This window comes from Stereum hirsutum (assembly GCF_000264905.1).
Source record: "Stereum hirsutum FP-91666 SS1 unplaced genomic scaffold STEHIscaffold_8, whole genome shotgun sequence".
Lineage (NCBI taxonomy): Eukaryota > Fungi > Basidiomycota > Agaricomycetes > Russulales > Stereaceae > Stereum > Stereum hirsutum.
In genome coordinates, this window is record NW_006763138.1 from 1,017,085 (window position 1) to 1,038,849 (window position 21,765).

The 21,765-nt window shown below is 50.8% G+C and overlaps 7 protein-coding genes across 7 annotated transcripts; 3 read left to right on the forward strand and 4 right to left on the reverse strand.

The window, feature by feature from the left end:
- The first annotated feature begins 279 nt into the window (after nt 1-279).
- Nucleotides 280-2,907, forward strand: STEHIDRAFT_80218 (glycoside hydrolase). The gene is made up of 7 exons (XM_007304620.1): nt 280-691; nt 761-820; nt 881-1,166; nt 1,247-1,546; nt 1,638-1,821; nt 1,938-2,092; nt 2,180-2,907. The coding sequence occupies exons 1-7, from the start codon at nt 390-392 to the stop codon at nt 2,456-2,458; spliced, it is 1,566 nt and encodes a 521-aa protein (XP_007304682.1). The 5' UTR covers nt 280-389; the 3' UTR covers nt 2,459-2,907.
- A 142-nt stretch (nt 2,908-3,049) lies between these two features.
- STEHIDRAFT_98383 (uncharacterized protein) lies at nt 3,050-5,071 on the reverse strand (the record flags this gene model as incomplete). Its single annotated transcript, XM_007304864.1, has 2 exons — nt 3,050-4,744; nt 4,811-5,071. 2 exons carry the CDS (start codon nt 5,069-5,071, stop codon nt 3,050-3,052), a joined length of 1,956 nt encoding a protein of 651 aa, XP_007304926.1.
- A 120-nt stretch (nt 5,072-5,191) lies between these two features.
- On the reverse strand, nt 5,192-7,922 carry STEHIDRAFT_122036 (general substrate transporter). The gene is made up of 17 exons (XM_007304865.1): nt 7,734-7,922; nt 7,608-7,667; nt 7,466-7,539; nt 7,389-7,412; nt 7,319-7,330; nt 7,252-7,268; nt 7,132-7,192; nt 6,999-7,066; nt 6,847-6,946; nt 6,696-6,789; nt 6,585-6,634; nt 6,381-6,529; nt 6,100-6,317; nt 5,857-6,041; nt 5,698-5,802; nt 5,604-5,638; nt 5,192-5,545 (listed from the first exon to the last, which is right to left on the reverse strand). The coding sequence occupies exons 1-17, from the start codon at nt 7,899-7,901 to the stop codon at nt 5,364-5,366; spliced, it is 1,602 nt and encodes a 533-aa protein (XP_007304927.1). The 5' UTR covers nt 7,902-7,922; the 3' UTR covers nt 5,192-5,363.
- A 655-nt stretch (nt 7,923-8,577) lies between these two features.
- On the reverse strand, nt 8,578-10,128 carry STEHIDRAFT_169052 (Bud-site selection protein; the record flags this gene model as incomplete). The annotated part of the gene is made up of 6 exons (XM_007304866.1): nt 8,578-8,935; nt 8,988-9,664; nt 9,716-9,779; nt 9,838-9,926; nt 9,983-10,015; nt 10,069-10,128. The coding sequence occupies 6 exons, from the start codon at nt 10,126-10,128 to the stop codon at nt 8,578-8,580; spliced, it is 1,281 nt and encodes a 426-aa protein (XP_007304928.1).
- Nucleotides 10,129-10,353: 225 nt separating this feature from the next.
- STEHIDRAFT_80229 (TBCD protein) lies at nt 10,354-15,022 on the forward strand. The gene is made up of 21 exons (XM_007304621.1): nt 10,354-10,581; nt 10,638-10,833; nt 10,883-11,168; nt 11,228-11,306; nt 11,363-11,576; nt 11,636-11,751; nt 11,805-12,062; nt 12,116-12,340; nt 12,392-12,492; nt 12,553-12,706; nt 12,768-12,887; nt 12,942-13,201; nt 13,262-13,400; nt 13,450-13,543; nt 13,596-13,965; nt 14,016-14,154; nt 14,207-14,430; nt 14,482-14,562; nt 14,617-14,701; nt 14,750-14,850; nt 14,912-15,022. Exons 1-21 carry the CDS (start codon nt 10,417-10,419, stop codon nt 14,976-14,978), a joined length of 3,474 nt encoding a protein of 1,157 aa, XP_007304683.1. The 5' UTR covers nt 10,354-10,416; the 3' UTR covers nt 14,979-15,022.
- Nucleotides 15,023-15,211: 189 nt separating this feature from the next.
- STEHIDRAFT_169054 (vacuolar ATP synthase) lies at nt 15,212-17,656 on the forward strand. Its single transcript, XM_007304867.1, has 10 exons — nt 15,212-15,343; nt 15,400-15,427; nt 15,481-15,508; nt 15,567-15,837; nt 15,894-16,033; nt 16,092-16,418; nt 16,492-16,642; nt 16,746-16,933; nt 17,004-17,133; nt 17,250-17,656. The coding sequence occupies exons 1-10, from the start codon at nt 15,256-15,258 to the stop codon at nt 17,456-17,458; spliced, it is 1,560 nt and encodes a 519-aa protein (XP_007304929.1). The 5' UTR covers nt 15,212-15,255; the 3' UTR covers nt 17,459-17,656.
- Nucleotides 17,657-18,196: 540 nt separating this feature from the next.
- STEHIDRAFT_111595 (uncharacterized protein) lies at nt 18,197-20,720 on the reverse strand (the record flags this gene model as incomplete). The annotated part of the gene is made up of 9 exons (XM_007304868.1): nt 18,197-18,432; nt 18,531-18,579; nt 18,655-18,738; nt 18,933-19,070; nt 19,572-19,757; nt 19,853-19,920; nt 20,122-20,301; nt 20,348-20,370; nt 20,494-20,720. 9 exons carry the CDS (start codon nt 20,718-20,720, stop codon nt 18,197-18,199), a joined length of 1,191 nt encoding a protein of 396 aa, XP_007304930.1.
- Between the last annotated feature and the right edge of the window lie 1,045 nt (nt 20,721-21,765).

Below are 21,765 nucleotides of genomic sequence, written 5' to 3' on the forward strand. Positions count from 1 at the left end.
CCGACGATCAACAGCCCAGTTCAAATTACCCTTATATTTGTTCTTGGCGATACAAAACCAGTGCGTGTTCTCTCTTTCCCTCTTCCTCGTACGTACTGTGCATACACACAGCTGGCTGGCCTACATACTTTCTTTTAACCTTTCAATCCTTCCTCGACGCTATGCGTTCCTCTAAAACTTTCATTTACGCCACTCTCGCTTTATATTCTCTTCTTGTACAAGGCCTGCCTCTGACCCGTCCATCTACTCTTCATCGCAGAGCTTTGCACTCTGGTTTACGTCGCCGTCAACTCGTCACCCAAGACGATGCTCCCACTTCAGCCGCATCCTCTGCATCCTCTTCGACCTCCTCCCTCTCAGCCCCGGCGGCTTCTTCCGTTACGACCGTCATGACCTCATCCTCATCTACCGTCACCTCCGCTTCTACGCTCCCCTCCTCTTCCTCAACTACCATTTCCTCTACCGACATTTCTTCCTCTACCACCACCTCCTCCGCACCTACCTCCTCGTCTACTGCATCATCTAGCGGCTCAGACAAGTATGTCGTGGCGCACCATATGGTTGGCAATACCTACCCCTACACCGTAGATACCTGGGCTGCCGATATTGCACTCGCCTATGCCAATGGTATTGACGGCTTTGCTCTTAATATCGGTAGTGACGACTGGCAACCTGCTCGTGTGGCGGATGCGTACGTTTCGCTCGCAATTCTGATGTCAGAAGTAAATTCCAACTGAGGTATTCTGATACGTGTGTGCAGGTACACTGCCGCTTCTCAATCTGGAACTCTATTCAAGCTCTTCCTCTCTTTCGACATGAGGTCAGTCTCCGTCTCATCCTACAGTAAACTCACATACAAGGCCTAACTTCCTGAATAAAGCGCACTCCCTTGCACGACCGCTGACCACGCCGCCACACTCCGCACATACATCACCACCTACGCCTCTCACCCAAACCAGCTCATCTACCGCAATCGCGTCTTCGCCTCCACCTTCTCCGGCGAATCATGCACCTTCGGCCAAGGCTCCGTCGTCGACGGCTGGTCTTCGCAGTTCACATCCCATCCTGATTTAACAGGTCAGAATGCTGTGTTTTTCGTGCCGAGTTTCTTTGTCGACCCTGCGACGTTTGGGACGTATGATAATGTGATGGACGGTGCACTGAACGTATGTCTTCGACTTTCGAGCTTAATGACGCTCGGTACGTGTTTGTGTGCTGATGCTTTTTTTTTTTTTTTGCGATACAGTGGAACTCTGCCTGGCCTATCTCAGTCACCACCTCCACAGCCAGCTCCGTCCTCTCCTCAATCGGTGCCTCCCTCTCCGCACTCTCCTCCCTCGTCACCGGCGACGGCACCGCCCGCGTCTCATCCGCAATTCAGGACGCCCTCGCCTCTCTTCTCAACGAGACCTCTACCTCCGATAGCCAGTATATCAGTGGATTGAATAGTATGTCTGCGCCGAGCGATGGAGGGGATAGGATCTACGTCGCCACTGCGTCGCCTTGGTTCTACACGCATTATAGTCCGGAGACATTCAATAAGAACGTGAGTGCCTTCCCTCATGCCTCATGTTCCCGACCGACTGCCACCATGCTAATCATGACTCCCATTCGTACTTTGTCGCTTCGCTTCACAGTTCGTCTACTACACAGACTCGCACCTCTACCCCACCCGCTGGGAATCCCTCGTCGCCTCGAGAGACCAGGTCGATATCGTCGAGATCGTGACTTGGAACGATTACGGCGAGAGTCATTATATTGGGCCTATCGAGGGCGATCAACCGAATAGTCAGGCTTGGGTCGACGGGTTCGATCATACTGGTACGTATTCCTTCCTACCCCCTACCCCCTAGATCGAAATTTATAACCAGACTGACGACCAAATAAATAAATAAAATGATATTGGTGTATGTCGATTGTGGGGTGGAATTGAACAGGTTGGCTCGATATGACGAGGTATTATGCGGAGGCGTTTAAGACGGGGACATACCCCACCATCACGGAAGACAAGATCTACATGTGGTCCCGCCCGCATCCTAAAGACGCCTCAGCATCGAACGACTCCGTCGACAAGCCTGCAAATTTCGACATGGTAAGCTCCCCGCCCCATCCACTCGTCAATCTTTCTGCTCGTCCTCATCTGCAGAAATGAACCGATTTTTTCACCCCGTGCTTACAGTCCGCCGACACCCTCTGGGCCGTCATAATGGCCACCTCCGCCAGCACCGTCACCCTCTCCACCTCCAGCACCAACTCCCAGACATTCTCTGTCCCCTCTGGTGTCTCTAAACTCTCTATCCCTATCAGTGCTGGGGATACGATGCACGGGACGATCGAGAGGGATGGTGTTAGTGTGGTGGACTTGCAGCCGGAGGGGTTTATGTTCCAGGGGAGTCCGGAGACGTATAATTATAATGCGTTTGTGGCGTTTAAGGGTGCGGGGACGGGTGGGAGCTGAGGAAAAGGAGAAGGAGAGCGGGGTTTTTTTTTGATGTTTTGATTTTGTGGTTTGTGGGTCGTTTTTTTGTTCTTTTGAATTGGTGCTACTTTTTGCTACTTGACGAATGGGCTCGACGTCCCTTCGTCACTTAGGATCCTGCCCTGTTGCGCGTGGACGCGCACTTTATTCCTCCCTCCCTCACTTATAAGTAATTTATCTCATCCTTATTCTTCATATTTCAACCCTGTTATGTCTTCACGTACATACCCTTTTCATTTCTTTCTCGTTTCAGTTCGTGTAGGCCTGGCTGCTGAGTTGCCGGGTCCAGATTGCCACAGTGCACTCCATATAATTCTGCATGAGTAGTAGTACCCCAAACCCACTGTTAAACCATGATTGTTGTACCGAGTATGGACTGGTCGCGTGTACGCTATGTACGACGTATCAATGCTGTATCGTTAGTGAATGCAGTCGAGTGATTGTTGGGAATGACGCGATGTTTGTTTGATTGTGTCCTTGCAAGCCGACGTGCTTCCAAGCATAACGGTAGACAACAGCCTAAGTATACATGCAGTACAACTTCACTTGTCAAGACTGGACATCATCACCTCATACAACATCCCTCAAACAAACTATCTCGCTCTCACACAAACACAAAATCACCGCCTTCCCATCCCCCGCACGCAGCGCACCCACACCCATCAACGCCCCCGTCGTACCCCCTCCCACCTTCAATATCGACTGCTTCGCCCAAAGACCATCCTTCCCTCTTCCTCCCTTTCCATCCACACCACGATAGATATACGCATTTCCTCCGAATCCGGCAGCGCTCCCGCTCTCGAATGCCAGTACGGTTTCGGAAGAAACATGGAACGTGAATCTGGTGTCCCGTTTTGAGGCGAGTACGAATGCTAGTGCTGAATATGTCGATGCGTGTTTCCACCGTGGACCGGCGTCACCGTCTCCCAAGGAGAACAACAACCCGTCCAACGTGTGCTTGAGCACCAACGAAACCTCGTTCCCCTCTCCCATACCAGCATCAGACCCGCCCTCGATCCCCGGCAACGGCGTCGACAACACATTCAACATCTCCGGTCCCTCCCCCACCCACTCCGGCGTCCTCCCATCCTCCACCCCCGCCCAAGTCAAACAAACCTGACTCCCCACCACCGCATCCGCCTCCTCATCCATCTCTCCCTCCGCCAAACTCGGAACCCCGCTCCCCAACCCTAGTCCACTCGCATCCTTACCCTCGCGCAGCGCGGTCGTATATTTCTCGAGGGATTCCCTGATGGCGTATAATTCAGACGGGTCGAGCGTTTCGGGGACTTCGATGTCTGCGACGGAGGAGTCCAGGATTTGTGGCCATCGTGTCCCGGCATGTTGTTTTTCTAGGTGAAGCGTGAGAAGACCACAGGTATGATCGCCTTGCGCGTCCCAAGTCCAGAAACTCGACGAAGGAGCAATCGAGCCCCATAGTCTTGCAGCGGTGTATTTCGGTAGCGGAATCTCTCCGGCGACGAGTCCACCTCGAACGTGAACTGTGAGAGTCTGGGGTGTGAAGAGGACGTTGATGGAGGATTTTGGGGTAGTGGCCGGGAGGGGAAACGCGATGGTCAGTTCTTCTGAATCTTGCGTCCACGCGTAAGGAGGTGGTTTGGCTAGCTGAGAATCGGGACCTGAGCTATCCAGGTTCTCATCTGCGCGGGGTACGGGCGCGAGTTCGTCTTGCGAAGGCTCGTGCGCGGGTGTTGGAGGAGGGCCGGAGAGGTCTCGATAAGGGGAGCTACCAGCGAGGAGGAAGGCTTTGCTGGGTGCGTGATATGTGCAATATAGAGGGACGTCTTCGCCTCGCCTATGCCAGGCTATGGTCATTGGGAGGACCTCGGAGTTGCTCTCAGAGGTGGGAAGTTGGAGGGAGACGCCGAAGATGTCGAAAAAGGTCCGGGTCGTTCTATGGCTGCCGCCTGCCGAGTACGGTGTACCGTCATCATTCGTCGCGGCGGGTTCACGATGTCTTGCGGATAAAACGACAAGGGCGGAGTTTGGTGATGTTTGTGTGGCGACATGGATTCGGAATGGCGCGGACGAGAATGAAGGAGGGAGTTCGTAGATGGCCGACACCTCTGTTTGCTGCGATGGAGAGCTGCTCAGAACGTACAGTGTGCCTTGTCCATCCGAGACAAGCAAGATTGTGGGCGTCAAGAATGTTGCGGAAGGGTATTCGCGTTGATAAGTCTCAGACGCGGACGTCTGCATGGGAGTGGGAAGCTCGTGGATGACCCGGAACGAAGGTGAACCATCCTAAAGCCTGGTCATTAGTTGAGGTTGATGACGAGATATATGTGGGTATATGATCCAGCTTCATACCTCCTGCAATGATACTGATACAACTTTAAAATCGCTGTCAATGTATACAGCCTCCCGAGAGTCGGGACTGACGGTAAGATGATTGTGGCGAATGCGACTTTGAACCTCCTGGAAAGACAAGGGTGCACGGCCCGATACTGAGGACTGCGTTGGCTTATAGTTCAGGGCATGATGTGAGACGACGTCCTCTGGAAGAGGATGTAATTTGTAGCCCTCGAACTTCGGATTGAGAAGGTGGCGGTCGGGTCGAAGAGACAACATTTCGTGTGGCTCGAGAACATTCGGAATCACGGATGGTTAACGTGGTTGGTTATCTTATCTTATCTACCTAGCTTATTTCGGACAATGCTTTCTTCGTCCTCGACGTCTTTTTCAACAGGATCCTTTAGAAACAGTAGCAATATCTTATTCCATACAGGGCGAAGAAAATTTACACGTAAAACGGTACTACCAACACCCAATCACGCAGAGGATCAGCACGAAAGAGTCACAGTAAGTATACCAAGAGACGGAGATGAGTAGTATCGATAAAATACAGGCTTTACGGTATCCACTACGCACTTTCACCTTGGGCAGTGGCCTTGAACCTAAACTTATGTGATGTAGAGTATTTCCTCGGATTCGGCTGAGAGAATACTGCTTCAATCTCCTCCAATGTCAACCCTTTCGTCTCAACGACCGTGAAATAAATGACAATGAACTCAAACGCGTCCCAGACGAGGAAGATGACATAAACTTGAGCATGGAACCCCATCAGCATCTTAGTCGATGCAGTGAGAGAACGTGCCCTTACCTTTCCATGATATTTTTTCCAGTGCAACTGGGAGGCTATCAAAGCGAGTCGTGAGCGGGAGTTTAAAAACCCTCAAATTGTATGGTGCACTTACCCGAAGGTATTGATGCAGGAAGATGCCTGCGTTACGACGTTGAGGAAGGCCAGTCCTTTGGCACGAGTCTCGTAACTCAGAACCTCAGCACCATAGAGGGCTTGCCTGATCCTAACGGGTCAGAATGGTGGCTCCGTTCGCATTAGATGGTCGACTCACATAGGCGTCCATCCGAACGAGAATATAACCATGAAGAGATAGATGAAAGAAATTCCTGCATTGGCGCGAGCTGAATTTCCTGGCTGGCTCAGCAGACCTGTCACGATCGCAAGCATTATGACGAGCGATCCGGTAGACCATAAGAGGAGCTTTCGCCGCCCAACACGGTCAACGCATACCGACCCCTATGGATAATATCTTAGTCTGGACCGCAAAGCTTTAGGAACAAGGATCAGAGCTCACCGTAAGAGCGCCAATGAACGAGGTGACAGAATTGACAAAGTTGAGAGTAAGCTGCTTGCTTTGAGATGTGATTCCTGCATTCAACAGCAAGACCGGCAAGAAATAGGTGATGAGGCCATTTCCAGACAATTGTCCAAATGAGCCGATAAGGACGACCATCCAAGTCCTGTACCGGTCGCTACGTGTGCGGAACAGAGCTCTAAAGTCCCACCACCGTTCTGAAGATCGCAAAGATCAGGGTTTGATGAAATGAGATAGCAGGAAATCTGGAGACCACATACTGTCGCTGCCATCGAGAACAATCTTCTCCTCGATCTCGTTTATCTGAAGGTCGATGAGGGGTGAATGAACGTCGCCGGTGCTGGAGTGCAGTCTCGCTAGGATCGCACGAGCCCGGTCAGTCTTTCCCTGAGTGTAGAGCCACCTTGGCCTGTTGAATGGTAATATGAGCATATGATGACTGGAAAAACTACAACTGGACTCACGATTCCGGGCAAAGGAATACAAATATGACGTTGAGAGCTGCAGGTACAACCTAAGAGTCAAGGGGGAAAAATTAGTAACATTCGTGAGTACTATGATCAAAACGCCTTTACTTGTATAAAGAGAGGCAAACGCCAGGACCATTCATTACTGTATTTTTCCGTGGCTACCATCATGCCACTGGCCGTCATCTGGCCAACATAGTAGCTGTGACGCGTGCATCAGACATTGGACAAGAATCGGCACAAAGAAGTAAGTGCATACAAAGAGTTTAGAAAACCGAGAAACATGCCTCGCGTCTGAGGTGGCGTAATCTCAGCGAGGTACGATTTTGCTGACGCTCCAGCCGTGGCCGACCCAAGACCTCCGTGGGCGGTCAGACTATACGCGAGATGTGTACACGATGCAGTACTCACCTGTGAGGAATCGACCGCCAATGAAAGTACTCTTCCGCGTCGCGGTTGCAGTAACGATAGCGCCAATGCTACATAAAGTCAATACCAAGGTCAATCAAACGACGAGTAATATAGCAATTGAACGGATACGAACATCAGGAGGAAATTGCCAGTAAACATAGAGACTCTACGCCCAAATCGATCCGGCAGGTATGCTATTTGACGTGACGATATGTCAATTGTTTTGGTTGGCCTCGAAAGGCGCCATACGTACACGCGGGGATAGCACCACTGCAACATCATGAGCTCAAAATTTTCGGAGTATGGACAAGAGTACGTACACCAGAGATCCGCTACGAGGGGTCCATAAATATCAGTAGAAAATGCGACAATAGTGCTAGGAAAACATACATCGTGAATATACCGAAAACAATTCTGGTGAAATGCAGTCAGCTAGCGATAACGTGGTCAAGCTCGAGAGGACGAACCCGGTCTTTGCACCTGCACTCGACATGCCAAAGTATGTTTGATATTGTGACATCGCGTTGACACCAGACATGACCTGATTCCACCACGAAATAACGACATTTAATCATCCACACCATGGTCCAATGGGATGAAAGGACGAACCGTGCCATCGAAACCACTGTCCCCGGAGCAACAACAAGCGCAGAGAACGATCAGATACATCTAGACAGGCAGCGAAAGGCAAAGTGAGAAAGGAACTAGTGAACGAGATCGGCGTTGGTGATTCACCTGGTACGCCCTCCAACTGCCCGCTTTGACACCAGGATCGACTGCGAGAGCTTGTGTAAGGGCGGCCTGCCTCTCTTCCGGGGTAGCATGCAGCTTCTTCTCGAGATGTTGTATATCTAGAGACGGTGAGGTGACTTTCTCAATCGGCGAGCAGTCCTGGTCAGTCATGGCGTCGAGCGTACGGATGGGACAGCTCTGGAGAGGGGGGGGATTGCTACCAACAGATTACATTTTATACCCCTGAAACTGACCTCTAACCCATGTTGGGCGTTGGATAGTAAATCGTAGCTCATTAACGTTTGCTGTCAGGTGCAGGAGAGTTGGAGGTGCAGCAGGGCTTGGTACGGATCAACTGACCCAAATTCGGTTTCCGTACGGGCCACGCGCACAACTTTCGCCTGCGTTGACATATCGAAGCCAAGCCATAACGACTGGATAATGCACGATATTTTGCCGAGGATTCTGAGGAGAGGGGTGGAAAGGGGATCCGCTCACGTATCGGGAATGGGTCTTTGCGGGTAGAGGGACCGTGGAAGAGTGTTCGTAAAGTAAGGTCCAGACGTTCAAAGGAACGCACACAGTCTCTGACTCCGTTCTGCGCAAGTATAACATTTGGCGGTACAGCACGACAGGCCACAGGTTCCGAAGATAGAACACACAGGAATGGATGGACAGACATATAGACCAGTCAAAGGGAGGAAATGGCGGAGCCTGTAGTGCAGAAAAGCGTTAACTCGATCCGTGTAGATGACCTGTCCAATAGAGGGACGACTATGGACAATGATGAAGTCCTACGGTCGAGATGAGTAGGTAAGGGGAAAGGAAGATATTATTGTTAAATACCTCAATCGAATGTGATGCGTTTATTCTGTGGAGGAACGATTGCTCCAGATTCTTTTTCCTTCAATTTCTTCTTTGCTTCCCAGGAGGGATGAAGAGGACGCTCTTCTCGAGCCGGGGGTGGTGGGGGGCGATCCGACCGAGACCTCGAGGGTGGTGCGTTGAAAGTTCTATTAGGAGGTGCGGGCTGATGACTGCGGGCGGAATCGTTTCGTTTGTAGGAGTTTTCGGTATGATTTGGTCGGAAGTTCGTGGACGATCCTGCCGATCGACCGTGGTTTGGTCCATTAGACTTGTTGGCGGTCTCTTGCGCCTCGCTGTTCAGATGCTTGGCGCCTCGACCATACTTCTTCTCCCAGATACTGTAAATGATGTAAGTAAAGATCTGCGAACGATAGGCTGTATGACACTCACGCTCTTCGCGCTCGCTGCCCTCTCCTATTCTTGCGTTCGGTAGGTTTTTCCTCGCCGTCGCTAAATTCGGAATCCGAGTCCCCACGGGTGAAACCCACCGAGAGAGATGGAAGAAAAGCGGATTCCGTGGGTTTTGGGCGTTCCTTGACACTAGTCGCGTAGGTGGCTTTGGGCTTCTCTTGCTGTGATTTTGGGGCGCGCTCTTCACCGTCAGAGGACTTGTGATCTTCGTCCTCGTCATCTTCATCGGAGTCTCCATCAATAGTGCCCGATTCCCAGCCGTCGCCCTCCAGAACAGCACTACTCTCGTCAACAGGTTCGTCCTCGATCCTCAGATCCGCTATATCTTCTGCTTCACTCTCACTCTGGTGGTCTCCCTCAGGGAGATCCTGCTTCTGGAGTTTCGTAGGTCGCGGAGACTCTGCCTCTGTATCGAGTTTGGCCTGCGGATTGATGACTAGCCTGAGTGATGCAACAAATAAGTTGACCTCAGAGGCAAGAGCCTTCGAGCTGAGTAATCGAGAGTCGACTTTAGGATCGGTATTGGTAGACGTAGATGTGCCTGGTGGTAGTTCGGTAGCAATGGCGGAGGTGACTGAGGAATTTGAGGAAAGGATCTTGTCCTTTTTGAGTTTACTTCTGAGTGCCAGAGTGCCTATCCGGTCGTGATTTGTGTTCTGGGTCTTGGTTTGATAAAATCATGAGAAGGGAACCGATAATGTACGCACCTTCAACGTTTCCAGCTGAGCCTCCATATCTTTGATCTCTTGCCCGTTCTTTTCCGGGTCCTTCCTAGGGCAACGGAGTCAACATCTACTTCGACTGACGATGTCTAGGTGGTGAGACCAACCGAAGGAGCTTTAGTTTCTTGACCATTTTTTGGTTTTCGAACGACTTGGCCTTCTTGGCTGCTTTCCTGACCTCCTTCAAACCATGGTGCTAAATACATGTATAAGTCAGTGCTATTCAATGGCGATAAAAAATGAATGACGCACCAATTTTCGAGCGACCTTTAAAGTAAGATCCTCCTGGGGCGAAAGGTGAGCGAATGGTACCAAGAACAAATTGATGCACAGAGTACCTCTGTTGAAGCGGTGGGACGCTTCCTCTTGAGCCCTCTATTGTCGTGATGTGGCGGCATGAAAAGTCAAAGGAAGGAGGAGTAGATGTTGTAGGACGAAACTCTGGCACGAACGTAGAAATTCTGTGGAAAGGTCAAGAATATTGAATTTGACATCGTGAAATCGTCCGGCAGGAACGGACCAGCGGCGACGCGTCGCGTCGCGCTCGACCGGACAGTTCCGTGGAACCTTCACTCCAATCTACGGTCCGACTCTCGTTCAGTGGTCTTTGGAACGGGAGCTTTGCACAACATCTTCACCTGCGAGTCTCTTCGATCGCATTTGGCCAACATACGGCTGGATAGGGCATGGCAGAAGAAGTCTTTGAACCGAAGACTTTTGCTCGGTTTGAAAAACGTGATGATTTCGTGAGACTCCAAGACTCACTCCTCGCATTGGAATTCGTCGATGAGGTATCCACAGAGGACAACAGAAGAAGCGACCTAAAACTTCTGGAGGGCTTGTCAAAGATTGTAAGCTGCATCCTGTACATACAAATGTTTGACGCTTATCCTGTTCCGGGTTACAGTTGGACGAGTATCAAGAACAGTCATATCTTCTCGACCCCATCCTGGAGGACCTCGTCACACCGGTTGCAGACAAATTGAGATCACATGCAAGATTTATTGTTACCAATCCGGAGGCTACATATAATATCCACAGACTTGAAGTTGTTGCACTTCTGCTTTATCACTATGTCAAGTTCCGTGGCTACAAGAGCATCGGTATGTTGCTGGTCGCTGGTCTCAAGGCCTGATACTGATCTCCCTTCAGTCAGATTTTTTCCGCACGAAGTCGCGGACTTGTCAATCGCTCTCGATTTTGCGAAGTACCTGAGAGAGCTCAAGTCGATCCCGATGAGCATATGGGCACTTCGCTATATTGCTTTGCTCTGGCTTTCTCTCATCTGCCGAATTCCCTTCGATCTCACACAATTCGATGGGTCAGCAACCAAAGGAACAACAGCGGCAGATATTGAATCGACCGCCAAACATTATCTCAGTGCGGCGGGTCTCGAACGGGAGGGAGCTGCTGTACTTCTGTCTCGCCTCTACGTAAGGTAATAGAAACAATACACTCCCCGAGCACTCATGTGTCTGGATCCTGATATCCGAACAGACAAGACACAAATTACCTCCTTCCGACGTTTTTGCAGTGGTCCGAGGCTTCCGTGAGCGCTGGAAGCGATAGTTTCGATGTATGTTTCTCTCGCGTCTCCCTGCTTAGTGCCTGACTCACATCCCAGATCGCTAGTCCATCGGTTCTCTTCATACTTTCTGCGAGGTTGTCCAGATCAGCCCATCGGAACTCATTGTGGATCATTTACCACGAATACACGATCTTACCAAATCGGTGGCACAGAGCTCGTCCTTCACGCACAACGCTGTGCTACGCAAATTACGAGCGAAGCTCCTCACTCGGATTGCTCTGCGACTACTTCCTGCTAGAAGTACAACACGGAAACGAGGTCAGCACATAGATATTTGGCCATTAATATTTCCGTATGACTTACATTGTTGCATCAAGGCCGAGCATTGCTAGTGGACAAGCACACAGATCAAGAGATTGAGGAGGAGGAATTCGATGTACCAGAAGAAGTTGAAGACGTACTGGGAGAGTTGCTCAGCGCTCTTCAGGATCGCGTAGGAGCCCTTCTCAACCTAATCAACTGTATTCTCATTCATCAATTGCACAGGATACCGTCGTTCGTTGGTCCGCCGCCAAGGGTGTTGCTCGTATTGCAGAGCGATTACCTACAGACTTTGCCAACCAAGTTCTCGACACCGTGACAGGACTATTTTCCATACATTCGCTCGGAGTAGCCAGTCTGTATGATATGCCTGCGATTGCGGAGGCCACCTGGAACGGAGCCTGCTTAGCTTGTGCAGAAATCGCTCGTAGAAGCCTAGTTCCAGAAGACCAACTCTCTGCAATCGTTGGTTGGATGTCAAAGGTGCTATACATCTGGTCTAACCTAACAATCGACCACTAACTCAAGCATGGTAGGCGTTGTACTTCGACATCAGGAAGGGGGCCCATTCCATTGGTGCGAATGTTCGTGACTCCGCAGCTTATGTGCTCTGGTCATTGGCAAGAGCTTTTGATGCCTCTGTCATGCAACCATATGCGAGCACGCTATCGAGAGATCTTGTCGCTGTCTCTGTCTTCGATCGTGAGGTGCACATCAGACGAGCAGCGAGTGCTGCATTCCAAGAGCACGTTGGACGGATGGTAAGTCTGTTCATTCTAGTCGATGGTCACATGCGAAGAAGTTTTTTCCAGGGTATCTTCCCTCACGGCATCAACGTTCTGGGTAAAACAGACTTCTTTGCGGTTGGTGTGAGACGAAACTCTTTCCTGGTGGCCGCTCCTCAAGTAGCTGAGTATGCTAATCTCTTTCTAAGTTCTACTTATCATTATTATTGCTGATCTCGGATTCGCAGACATGAGGAGTACCGCCAATCTCTCATCGACCATCTTTTGAACGTGACGGCACGGCACTGGGATCCCGCGATGCGTCAAGTTGGCGCACAGTCTCTGCGCAAGATCTGCGAGCTTGATCTCGACAACCTAGCCCCTTCTTGTGCACAACGAGCGGTTAGTTACTATGTATTGCTCATTTAACACTGCATTCGCTTGACCCACCGTATTTCGACAGCATAAACTCTTTCAGTCAACCGATTCGGGCGATTTTCACGGCGCTCTACTCATTCTTACAGAGCTGGCTCACGCCTGTAGAGAATCCTCACTCCAAAATCACGAAGAACAGAGAGTCAAGGTATGTTATCCCAATACAATCGGTGTTGAATGCATGACTCAAGGTTTCCCTCAGATGTTCAAGTACTTGAATAGCATCCCCTTCGATGTCATCAAATCTCCTCGTAACGAACTCATCACAGCAGCTTCTTGTCACTTCATTGCCAGCACAATATCCCTCGTCGAGATCCAGCTGGACAAGAAGTCTTCAGTCCCTCACTGGCGCGAAATCATCAGTGTCGGCTTGAAGCACAGATCTCAGAATGTCCAGGAGGCTGCAGCTTCCGCCCTGGCTCAAGTGAGCAAGCTGGTGGACTGTTCCGCTGTAGTCGATAGATAAGTCGGTGTGGCACTTCTCCTACATGATGGTCAGGCTGACGTCACTTTATTATATACATACATTCGCGATTTTCAGAGCGGCTCACCGTTTGCGCAACAGAGTCTTGCTAAGCTACTCGGGTTGATGGACTACACTTCTTTTTCTCATAGCCTACCGAGCGCCATTGATTGCCTCCTGAATAGCGTTGAATCAAAGGTCGGTACAGTACAGGCACTCAGGTTGTAACCTCGCTGAATTTCCGCAGTCTCCGTCGAGGATGGAGAACGTCGAAGCTCGTCGGAATTGTTATACGTCCATGAATCTGGTTCTGCAGACCATCGTATCCGATCTCCCGAGATGTTGGTATTTTCATATCAGCGTCGTATCATGTTTACTGACTAGATATCTCAGACATTGAAGCAACCACTGTCCGCCGTATTCTTGACGCATTGTTGAGTGGATTGGAAGACTATACCATCGACGAGCGAGGAGACGTCGGGTCCTGGATCCGGATGGCCTGCATCCAAAGCCTGACGCGTATATCCATAACCATCCTCTCTCATGCACAAACAATCCCAAACTTCCCGGAATACTTCCCTGCAGAGAAGTATCAGGCAGCTATTGCTGGTATCTTGAAGCAGGGAGCGGAACGCCTGGATAACGTACGACAGCAGGCTGGAGAGAATCTGCTTCTTCTGCTTCAAATCCCGTTGCCGGATGTGCCGGATGCCGAGTCGTGGCGTATGCCAGGCGACAAGCTCATGACGAAGATGTTTCTCAGGTATTGTTGGCTTTTATATGGAGGAAGGTGGAAATTGACATTAGTTCTAGCGACGACTCAGAGAAAGGGGCATGGAATGACGCTGCTTTGTTGTACCCTAAGATTATACGCCTTCTCGCTATTCCAGCCTACCGAAAATCTCTCCTTATGGGGTTATTGATGAGTATCAGCAGTAAGACCGGCAGCACAGTACGTTTGGCCGCCCCTTCGTCTTCCTTCAGGCTCTGACACAGTGTCTAAGCAACGACCTGCTTCCCATAGTCTGGTGGCGTATGCGAAGGAGCTTCCCATTGAATCGACAGAGGACGCTTACGGGAGACTCAACCTGGTGATGGACCTTTTGAACCACGCCCGAAGCAATTTGGGTTCAAATGCGACTGTCATACCGGTGTTGCAAACGTTCAACGTACTATTGGAGGCGGATGCCTTGGAAGACCTTGCTGATCACGATGATGGCTTGAAGACGTGAGTCCCTGTACACTCTCAGTAATGCAAATGCTGATCAATGCTTCAAAGGCTATCCTCACTGCTGAGCATTGCATCCAAGGGCATACCCAAACTCAAGAATGTCAACCGGATCTCCGAGTGCATGAAGACGTGAGGATTTCCATTTTGGCAGTGATCGAGTCGTATGTATTGACAATATTGCAGGACTGTGAACCTCACGACTATACCTAAGCTCTATAACACATGTGTTCAGAGACTTCCAGATTTCTTGTCGCATCAGTATCCCAAGGTAATATTTTTCTCGTCGCCTTCTTCAGTGAAACTGACTTGCCCTTAGATTCGTTCGGACACAGCGGAGTATGTTTTCCTGGTTCTTCAAAGCAGAGATCTCGGCAGAGATACAGACGAGGCAGAAGAAACTCTGCTGGAGACTGAATGGTACGTTAGCTGTCATTTTCAGCAAAACGAGAGCCGTCCTTATCTGAGTATTGTGACACAGGTCCTCCTCCGACGCGCAGCTCTATGAGGCTGGAACAAAGCGGGTGGTCGAAGCTCTCTTAGCGTAGATGATGTTTGATGTATGACATTAAATGTACAATATTTTCGCGACTCCTTTACCCCGGTGGACGTGTAGACGAAATTCTTCTCAGTCTAGGAACAACTTACGCTTCTTGAACTTAGTGAGCCTGGAGATTGGCTCTAGAATGACGAGAAGGCTGTATTTGGCATCGTGGGAGTTGACGTCGGCTCGGAAAGTCTGCTGCAGCACAACTGCTCTCTGTTCGTCTCCCGTACTGCCATACACCTCCCCCGTATCCATAACCTTTTCTCAATATTGTCAGTATGGGCGACCCACGGATTAGCGACAAAGAGTTGGCGGCCATAAATGCTGCGGCCGTGACGAAGGAGTATCGCGTTCAGCCCCATCTGGGTACGCCCTATCCCACTTCATGCAGGCCGTGCAGTGTGTTAACCATGAGTTTCCAGACTATCGCACCGTGTCTGCTATCAATGGGCAAGTGAATAATAGCTTAAAATATGCCACCAGACCTAATACGCGCTGTGCAGACCCCTGGTCGTCTTAGACAATGTCAAGGTGCGTGGTCCCCAACTATCTAACGATATTGACCGCTCAACATTCATGTCCTTCTTAGTTCCCCTCCTACAACGAGATTGTGCAGCTCACTCTTCCCGATGGGTCAAAACGTGGTGGCCAAGTTCTCGAAGTACAAGGGAAGAAAGCCATCGTCCAGGTCTTCGAAGGTACATCCGGCGTCGATGTGAAGGCAACGCATGTCGAGTTCACCGGGAGCAGCATGAAGTTGCCTGTCGCGGAGGACATGCTGGGTCGTATATTCAACGGTTCTGGGAACCCTATCGATAACGGTCCGAAGGTGTTTGCGGAAGATTACCTGGATATTAACGGTGAGTGGAGTAGACCGCGAAGTATCTTGTGTGGCCCAGTCCTGAAAGGGCGTTAGGCTCCCCAATCAACCCCTACTCGCGTATCTATCCTGAGGAAATGATCCAGACGGGTATCTCTACCATCGACACCATGAACTCTATCGCGCGTGGACAGAAGATTCCTATTTTCTCTGCTGCTGGTCTTCCGCACAATGAAGTCAGTGATATTAGCCTCACCCTCGTCAGTTGTTTAACGCTCATCTTCCTCCATTTAGATTGCCGCACAAATTGTGCGACAAGCAGGCCTTGTAAAGCGACCAACAAAGGATGTGCACGATGGCCACGAAGACAACTTCTCCGTCGTGTTCGCTGCCATGGGTGTGAACATGGAGACTGCACGGTTCTTCAAGCAAGACTTCGAAGAGAACGGCAGTCTGGACCGTGTTACGCTCTTCCTCAACTTGGCCAATGATCCTACGATCGAACGTATTATTACACCTCGCCTTGCATTGACCACGGCCGAGTACTACGCCTACCAGCTCGAGAAGCACGTATTGGTCATCTTGACGGACATGTCGTCCTACGCTGACGCCCTGCGTGAGGTACGTCGTCTTTCGCTCATGTTCCTGGACGTTTATCGCCGTGTCGTGCCAATGCTAAATATCGGAAATGAAGGTTTCTGCCGCTCGTGAGGAAGTGCCCGGACGTCGTGGATACCCCGGTTACATGTACACTGACTTGTCAACCATCTACGAGCGTGCGGGGCGAGTCCAGGGCAGGAACGGTTCCATCACCCAGATCCCCATCTTGACAATGCCCAATGACGGCAAGTCTCTCTGCCCTCTTAACTGCTCTATTTATGCCCCTCGAACGTGGTTTACTCATGGAATCATGACGTTTGTCGCCGCCCGCACATATTCTTCCCATAGACATCACGCATCCTATCCCAGATCTTACGGGTTATATCACGGAGGGCCAGATCTTCGTCGACCGTCAGCTGCACAACAGGCAAATCTACCCACCGATCAACGTCTTGCCCTCGCTGTCGCGTCTCATGAAGAGCGCTATTGGTGAGAAACTCACCCGCAAGGACCACGGCGATGTGTCCAACCAGCTCGTAAGTCTCGCCTCGATTCCACTCCGAGATTAAAACAGTGTGGTCGTGGTCTCATCGTTCTTAATTATAGTACGCAAAATACGCCATCGGTCGTGATGCTGCCTCGATGAAGGCTGTCGTCGGTGAGGAGGCCTTGTCGCCCGAAGATAAGCTAGCGCTCGAGTTCCTCGACAAGTTCGAGCGTCAATTCGTCGGACAGGGTGAGTGGCGCTTCCTCTTTCCCCTCGCCTATCCAGCTAGCGCCCAAAAGGTCGACTCTTTTCATACTCACCCACTTATATTACGTCGTTCGTTCGATTATGAACGCGTGGTTTAGGTGCCTACGAGTCACGCACGATCTTCGAGTCTTTGGACCTCGCGTGGAGCCTGCTGCGTATCTTCCCCAAGGAACAACTCAACCGTATTAACCCGAAGATCATCGCTGAGTTCTATGCACGCAAGCCGACGAGGAAGCCGACCTCAGGCGCTGAGAAGGACGGGCAGGAGGACGGTAAGGCCGACGAGAAGTTGATCGACGATGCATAGAGGGTGAATAAAATATGGAATATGGCTTTCGGACGGAAGGAAAGACGAAGACTGTACGGGTGATGGGTGTCGGTGCAGACGGAAGGACGGACTGTTTGATGCATGCACGAGATACGTTGCGTTTCCACCATATATATTAGTGAAGTCACGCCTTTTATTCTCCTCCCAATCGAAACATGACATGATATCTTTTCCACCACGAACCGCGTGTAATCGACCCGTCGACCCCGAACCTTTTGTTCTCCCGAGCTTCCTTGGACGTCGTGTGGCAAACGACCACCAGTTGACATCTTGCTGCAGCTTTCGGAAGACAACCTAACTCGGTTTTGTTTAACCGTAAGTCCACCCGCACGACGTTGTGTATTGACCACACGCTTGCTTCTACGACCGGATTCGCAGTTGGCATATGTGGTCGTGTGGCCACGATTGAAGCCGTCGGGCGTGTGCGCGGAAAGTTCGACATACTGAATGTACCGACACTCAGAAGTCTAGCGCACCCACTGCTGAATCTTTCTCCAAGGCCTCTCGCTACTCAGTACTCAGTGTCGGTGCCGGGTCAACAGGAACATGTGTCCAGAAGTCCAACTATCTTTATACTTTGTGAGAGCCGGCTTCAGTACTCAGTCACGGTTGCCCCGCCGTTTGGTAACACTTCGTCGGGGTACGGCGGTTTAAACGGTTGCCGACTCGGACGAACGGTTAGCGGGCAGTCGACTACTGGCGGGGCCCAGCGTGGAATTACGGGCTAATGATCCAGCCTGACATTTCCAGCATGGCGGGGCCGTAACGCGTTGCATCTTGGAGGTGCCGATACAGTTGTGTGCAGCGTGGAGTCGGAGTGAGAATAGACTCAGTGGGCATCTTACAGAAACTTCCTGTGGGTTGCTCGCGATGTGGTCGGAACATGAGGCCTGAGGCTTTCAAGCTGTCGTTGGAGTGTCTAAAGTGGGCGGTGAGCGCGAGCTCTTGACGGTCTAAATGTCGTGCTCGAATGCATAGAAGGGCAATGCGGAATCCGAGTCGATGCCACGGGGAATTGGAGTGGAAAGATCATTTTAGACTTTCCACTCACAATCACTGTGCACGTATTCACGATCTGATTGACTCTTCCGTCCAATTATCTATCAAGTATTACTGAGGTGCTAGTACAGATAAGATCCAGACTGTGACAAGTCCGAAAGTCGTGTTGCATTGACATGGTGACTGCTGGCAAGCGCTTCGACTCGCGACTCGCTCCACGATCTCGCTACTTCGGCCAGGCTGGGGAACGATAGTGTTCGCTGCGAAAAATACAATCGATCCGGATGGTGAGAAGTCAAGTCGGAGTCGGAGCGCTCTGCGGCTCTGCCAGGATGAGTTTAAATTTTTAGAGTCGCAGTAACATGCACATAGTATCAGGATATCGGCCTCGATGGTTCCAGTCAAAAGTTATCACGGTCAGATCTTTATCTGGCACGGCGTAACCTGAACGCACTGAACGTTTGAACTCGGACCACGTCGGAAGGGCATCATTTCGTCGTGCCGATCCACAGCCAAGGACAGTAGTGCAATGGCCCATAGGCATGTAGAGCAGCCACTGGCAGTGGTACTCGCCGGCGTCGAACAATCGCGCCTGTGTGAGCAAAGTCGTATCAAGGTGGATAATCGTACTCACAACTCACAACTCTATAGGCAATAGTTAAAGAGCCACCGGACCCTCTCTTCCTTCCTCACATGAGCAGCTTCTGAATATCTCAGCGGGGCTGTTAGGTGGTGGCTATCTATCTGAGCCTTTCCTGGGCCTGATAAATTTAGAGCACAACGTGTGCCGGCCGAGTATCTGTGGTATCAGTATAACAGTATCATTGAAGTAGGCCTAGGACCCATACCCATACCGCGGGCCCGGGTGGATGATCATCGGCCCAGGGCCTTTCGAGTCCGGTCCAGGACGATGAGCAGCGGATGAGCGAGCGACGCGGCATGAACGTCGAATAACCCATTTTCAGCCATCATTGCCGACCATAGCAAACCACGATGCAGACTGAGGATAGAACAGGTTGCATAAAAAGTAAGATCGAATGCCTATTTGATCGGAATTAGAGTTGCGCGTCTTTATGCTGATGAGCCTGCTGACCATGAACGAGGAGAGGAGGAAGAGAGAAGAGAGGAAGGGCATAAGTAGGCAAACGCGTTGCTGTCCTGTTATCCTTCTGTGCCTCTCAGAGAACTGCGTAGGCTGAGCACTGATCGTGCCATCGACACGGGGCCGGCTGGTCGTGAATCGGGTGTAGTGAAGGATGTACTGCGACAAGCGACAAACCTGGACACAAAGTAGTTCGATCATTGGTAATTGATCAGGGCGTTGCGACTCACTCACGGTGTCCCGGAGGAGATCGACAGGAAAGTGCGACTCACAGGCACGCTGCGTATCAATGCCCGTATGAGAATGCACCGTGCACTAGCACCGTCAGAGACATCTAAGCCTTTTCAAAAACCAAGATCATCTCCGACACGAAATATTCCGCCGGTAGCCCATGACAGTACTGATACCAGCACCAGCATCATTCGGCGTCCATGACCATCTCAAAACCTTGATATCTGATTCGATGCTTGATGCGGAGGCGCAAAGATGTGGAGATGCTCCAACTTTCCAACGCGAATGATAGAGCCTGCGTACGCGTGACCATGTTGCAATTGCGTTTCATCCAGCTCCGTGTCGACCTGGACTGGCGCCCGCGTTGATCCTCGTGTCGGTGCGGCGGTGCCACCAATTTTAAGCTTTGTCTCGGAATCACGAATATGGAAAATTTTTCTTGTGAGTCTTAAGGGACCATGACTCTGTGCAGGAAAAAGAGCCAGCGTTACTGTGAAAAGAGTCGGAGAACAGATGATAGATAGATACATACATACCAGGACAACAGAAGTCCGAGTCTCTATAACCCCAACATCATGTCCGAGATGACAACTTGAAGATATATGGGCCAGCCAGAGTGGCGCTTTGATTCTGACTGGAATCATCCTCGTGTCTCTGCTACCTTTGTCCTAAAATCACAAACCTGGAAACCTGCCATAAATAGCCATCAATGATGTCCCAGAACTGAGACTCCAACGGCGCTCTGGATCCCCTCGTGTCTGAGCCTCCGCTCGACAGTCGAAAGTTCCCAGGAATGAGAACTTCTCGCTCTGGCTTTACAGACTGCAGTCTAGGGAACGTTGATGCGTTGATGGCTGGCCCGGGTGGCGCGGTCCATGGCCAACTTCCAAGGACGACGCGGATTTCCATTCCAGTCTTATAATAAGTTCCAAACGCGGTGCAGTGTGTACAGTACGTCGAAGATGTCCCAAGAATGGGAAGTTCAGGCTTTCGGAGAAGTTGATGGCGAGCCCGGGTGGCGCGGTCCAAGGATGATTTCCATTCTAGTTCAAGTTCCACTCCAGTCCTAACGTTCTAAACGCGATGGATTAGTACTATGTATCCGCGTGGCGACTCCTCCTCGGCCTCGTGTCGATGCCGTTCACGCTCAGTGGCCTATACACAGTACTGAAAATGCACTGGCGGTCGTACATAAGGCTGCTGAATGGGAATAAAGCGACGACGAAGGCTCGCGTGTTCATTTGTTGAACAAGGATGGTCTGTGTGGCGACTCGTCCTCGGCCTCGTGTGTATGCTCCTTGCACTCGGTGTTCTATACGCAGTAATCCAGGCGTACTTGCTAAATGGGAACAAGAGGTGTTCATGTAGAACAGGGATGAACGAAGATGAAAGAAGAAGAAGAAGATGGGCGGGTGGCTCGGTCTCTAAAACTTTTGTCCGTAGGATCAGTGTGGCGACTTGGCTTCTATTAGCGTGCTTAAGGGGAACAGCATGAAAACACAGAATGTCACCAGGAGGAAACCTGCATACCAACAATAATGTAAAGAGGCGCGCGTCAGTCGGAGTCGGAGGAACGAACGAACTTCATCTGTCACTCTAAATCGAAGGCGTCTATCGTCATGCATCATCCATGACTGTGGCAGTAAGCAGTAAGCAGTATCGCAGAAGGACCGGCGCAGACTCGGAGAGGAGGAACCAACATGTCAATGTGTAGGCGTTGGCGTCAGTGTCAGTATCGCAGAGGGGGCAATCAAGGGCCCGGCGGAGACGAAGCTAAAGTTAAAGTTAAAGTTAAAGGTGGAGGAGGGTGGAGGTGGAGGTGGAGGTGGAGGTAAAGGTGTAGGAATACCTGTTCCTGTTCCGTGTTTCGTCGGTTTGGGAGCACTACCGGGGAGAGATGAGAGATGGGAGGTATATTTAGGATGGGAGGGCAGGGAGGGGCGATAGATGACAT